This window comes from Palaemon carinicauda, chromosome 37, assembly GCF_036898095.1.
Source record: "Palaemon carinicauda isolate YSFRI2023 chromosome 37, ASM3689809v2, whole genome shotgun sequence".
In the NCBI taxonomy this organism is placed as follows: Eukaryota; Metazoa; Arthropoda; class Malacostraca; order Decapoda; family Palaemonidae; genus Palaemon; species Palaemon carinicauda.
In genome coordinates, this window is record NC_090761.1 from 2106848 (window position 1) to 2111761 (window position 4914).

The following is a 4914-nucleotide window of genomic DNA, read 5'->3' on the forward strand; positions in this document are numbered from 1 at the left end:
ATCAAAAGCAATGGGTCCTAAAATAAACGTTGCTAAAACAGAAGTTATTGCTCAGAGAAATAATAATAAACACCCCTTAACATTTAGCACTTAAATCACCCAAAACAAAGGTAAATTGAGTCTCATGGTTTTTCAGAGATATCTCCAGATTTTCGTCGAAAATTTCTATTTCTTTCTACGTATGGAATGTTGTTGGCTCATACCTTTGAATGATCTTCAGTTTATACTTATTTAATCTTATAATCAATCCTATAATTATATCACTAATACTATAAAATTTGTCTATATTAACTCAATTTTTTTCATTCCTTTCATGTCTCCTGAAGCAGAATATATGACCCTTTTTTATTCTATACAAGATATTCTAGCTCTAATTTCACTCAATCCTTTTATATGACAATTTATTGACTTCAATTCTTCTAATAACACAACAAAATCTTCTTCCCTAGACAGGGTCCTAACAATGTTTGTTGTTAGGTTCAGTTTCTAAAGGTAGCCTGTTCTACTCCAGAGGTTTTTAGCAACCCCTGCTGTGGGACGTATCTGCTTGCCACCTTGAGAAGTTGTTCCACTGCCACTAGGGACTTATGGCCAACACGGGGTTGTTGTATTCATATCTGGAGTTTGGCCAGTTTTTCATCACCACGCTTACCACTGCAGATTGATATTGGAGGAAGACTTTGGTCTGATTACTCCAGGCAAACCAATCTAGTATGGGTGGCCCTCACTTGTACACCTTTGATGATTATGGCGATACGCAAACCCTTTCACTGCGTTAAAGTATCCCCCACTAAGAAGGGGATATATATAGTACATATGCATATACATACATATATATATATATATATATATATATATATATATATATATATATATATATATATATATATATATATATATATATATATATATATATATATACATCAATGAACTCTGCATTTAAATGAAATATTGTCTCAAGATTTGTAACATTCCATAATCATGATACTTTTCATCCAAGGGTATCCAAAATAATCTAAGTAATCCAAGGCGTGAAATTGTCTTAAAATCAGACATATCTAGCAAAACACCTCTAATCATCACCTCTTTACAAGGCCAATAACTGAAGTGTCTTCTCCTTCCTATCGAGCATTACAGCAATGCACCACTTCTTCAAGAATGTTAACGTTTTTATCCAGATGGTACATGCGTGTGATTTATTTTTCGACCTGATTTTCTCGTTTGATATGGCTTAATATTAATTATTAGAATATTCTAGATTCATCTTTAGTATTTCTTATATATTTTTTTAATTACTGCATTTTACACTCCGACGGAAACGTGAATCTTCCATTATAAACATAATTTTAATTTTGGTATTCAAGAATCGACTCCTTTATTCATGATTCTAAGTTAATTCTTGCATGCTAGCTTCATTTAAATTGTCTTGGGCTTTATACCATTAGGATGCATTTGAAGAATTATTTTAATCCAGATAACTAATTTTAAAGGCTCAATCTTTCATATCATATTTGTAGTTAGTGAACGTTAACCTAATCGTAACCTTTTCTGATAATTCTATTCCTTCAAATCAGTGTTTAATATGCGCATTCTTTAATTTATTGTTAGGTTTCCCTCCTCTTTACAGAACCTCATATAAGTGATGATCTTTATATTCTTAGAGCTTGAAATATGGGGGCATTTCTCTAATATTAGAATATTGTGTACATGTCTTTACTCATCCAAACTGTTAATTTATTTCTAGTCATTCCTCTAGCAAATAAACTATTGTTTCCAATTCTCGTGGCATTCATCATGGCTCCGTTTTCTTAGCGTAAATAAATAATTGATGAGCTTCCAAATAACTAAATTTATTAATGAAAAACGCATGTATTAATATTCCCCAAAGAGTCACATAAGGGTTACAATTGCATGAGTACTGTACATTTACCGGCTTTTGTAAATAAAAAAACATAATATGATAACAGTAATGAAAATACGAGTTGAAATTGGCGTGTTTCTTTTAAAATCTTTGTCGTTTAAGCTGATTAATGTCCAATGGCGGTTACTTTGTGCATTGCATAAAAAAGAGAGCATTCTTCCTTATCTGTATGTGCGGTGTTTGTTGCACGTGCATTACATGGTTCCCCCTGAAGCAGAAATGCATGTGAACGAGGGAGACCTGTCCTAGAGAATTGTACTGTTGGCGGACCATTTTGCTGAGATACACCGGTTTCAGAGAATCAATAGCGATCCAGTCTTCAATTCCACAAATTTTGAGTACGAAGCCTTTTGGGGGTATGACGGATGATAAGGAATTGACTTGTGTATGAGGCCGTAAATGATAGCTTGTAAGCATTGGTGTGCAGGAAACTGCATAGTTGTCTCTAGATCTTTCGATATGCGCTGCTTTGTTGGAGGCTTATGAGTCTGACAGCAAGGATGAATTTCCTCATAACATGATGTAAACACTGAACACTACAGAATGTAGCGGACTGAAATATTCCACTGGAACAATCAACGGTTTCCATATACCATTGCCGCTGAAAAATTCATGGCATCTTTGAGGGTGCAATTGAAATGTTCTATCATTCCATTGGCTGTAGTGTTATAAGAGTTAGTCTGGTGAAGGGTGATACCGAGATGCCATAATGTGGCCATAATTGAGAGGTATAAATTATACCCAAGTCGAAAGTAATATGCTCTGGGATGCCGAATCTTGCTATCGATACAGAAAGAAAAGCAACAGTACATTAAGCTTATGTGGTATCCTGTAAAGGGATGGCTTCAGGCTAACGAGTAGGGTGGTTGATGACTATGAAAAGATAGTGGTCTCTTTGTGATGCGGGTAAGGGAACAACCAGGTCAACTTGAATGTGGGCAAAAGGATGCCGACGTTGATAAAAAGTATCAACACCTAATTCTGTGTGTCGATTCACCTTTGAAGTTATGACAGGGATTACAGGCACAGACACAATCCTTGGCATCTCTGGGAATGCCATGCCATATGAACTTCGACATCAGTGCCAGGGCAGTAGATCGGTGCGTTGGGTGTGAGAGGCCATGGATCAATTGAAACACCTGTCGGTGCATGGAAAAGGGTATCTACGGGTATGGTTTACTTGTACTGATGTCATGGAAGAGGATACAATTGGAATTATAGAGGGTGATATCTTCGCAAATGAGAGACATGTAAGATGTCTAGTAGTTTTGATACTAGCCCTCTTTTTATTGGGCTTCTGCCATGGCCTTGTAATCTATTCCTAGGTGGATGGTGGCCGTTTATATTCTGGAAAGCACCTCGGTGATAGGATTTAGTTTACCAGGGTTGTGTTGAATGGCAGAGGGATATCTGCATTCGGTGGAGATCAGGTGGTGAAGTGTAGAGTGAAGGTGTAAGCAATGGGCATGTGAATCATCAGAATGATGAAGGACAAGCACTCTTAGAAGTGGCGAAAGTGATGGACAGCCTAAGACATAGGCAGTACTTAGTTGTTGAAAGTAGAGTAGTTACATTCCACTGTTGAAAGTTTCTACTGATGATGATTTGTAACAGGTGTCTTGAAACAAAAGGAGCTAGTGGCTTAAGTGTTTCTCCATGGTAAAGGAGTTAGTAAGCGGGTGTTAGTAATGATATGTTAGTAATCGTTTGTATATCTATTTTTCTAAAATTTATATTCTTTTTTAAATTGAATAGAAAATAAAGAATAGGAGGTAAGAGCTTCTTATTTTCTTTTTACGAGAATGGTGTTATTTCGTTTTTAAGTGGGCTTTAAAATCAATTATCTTATCATAATGTTAAATTAAATCTATGATAAAAACTAAATTCTATGATTCCGTTAGTTTTAGCTAAAAATATTAGTTAATGAAATCTTGTTAATTAAAATGGATATATCTGTATAATTATAGTTTATAAAAAATATCAAGTTGATTTTGAATTCATGTTAGTTGTTAAAGAGTACCTTGGGAAATGGTATCTTCACCTGTTTATCATAAACAAGTCTATATGAGTTAATATAAAGTCTAACCAGCCCACTGAGTTTTAAAAGGGCTGCGTAATTTGACAGTGCAAAGGTAGCATAATCAGTAGTCTTTTAAATGAAGGCTTGAATGAACGGTTGGATGAGAGAAAAGCTGTCTTTTTTTACAAATTAGAATCTTACTCTTAAGTGAAAAGGCTTAATTTAGATAGGGGAACGATAAGACCCCATAATGCTTGAGAAGAGGGTTGTTTTATCTTTAAATTTCAGTTAAAAATTGTAAAGTTTTACTTTCATTTTGTTGGGGCGACATTGATATAAATTGTAACAGTCTAAATAAAAAAATTTAATTATCATTATAGTTTGATCCTTCTTTGTGGATAAAAAGAATAAGTTACATTCGGGATAACTGCGTAATTCTTTTTCTGAGAGTTTTTATCATGGAAAATAGTTGCGACCTCGATGTTGAAATAAAATTTCAAATAGGTGTAGGCATTTGCTATGAAGGTCTGCTTCAGCTTCAAAATTTTACATAATTTGAGTTCAAACTGGTGTGAGCCAGGTTGGTTTCTATCTTTTATTAGTTAACTGAAAGTCTTTACGAGAGGATTGGGCTTTCAAGAGTTTCTTTATATAAGATATAGTGTAATGTAACCTTGACAGATTTATGTGCCAGATTTAGAAAATTTCTACTGAAGATAATTTGTTTGAGTACTGCCCCTACAGCAACGTCAGTGGCATCGGTGATGAATAGGAAGTTGCAGTATCTACTGGAAACGTGAGAGCAGTAGCAGTTGAAGAGGGTCCCACTTCAGGTATTTTTGTATTTCCATTGAGGGAGTCATAGAGGCGGCAATAATGGTGTCGATGGCTGGATGATCCAACGATATTTGTTCACCACGATAAAGAACTCCTGCAGTGCTTTGATAGTCTAGGGTGTTGAGGAAGTTTTGTA

General features: G+C 35.1%; 1 protein-coding gene across 1 annotated transcript in view; it reads left to right on the plus strand.

Moving 5' to 3' along the window:
• LOC137628955 (uncharacterized) overlaps window positions 1–1668 on the plus strand; it is a 16756-nt gene extending 15088 nt beyond the window's left edge. Inside the window, exon 3 of the mRNA XM_068360208.1 lies at window positions 1628–1668. Within this exon, the coding sequence (XP_068216309.1) occupies window positions 1628–1668 (41 nt within the window). The remainder of the gene's footprint in view (window positions 1–1627) is intronic.
• The last annotated feature ends 3246 nt before the right edge of the window (window positions 1669–4914 follow it).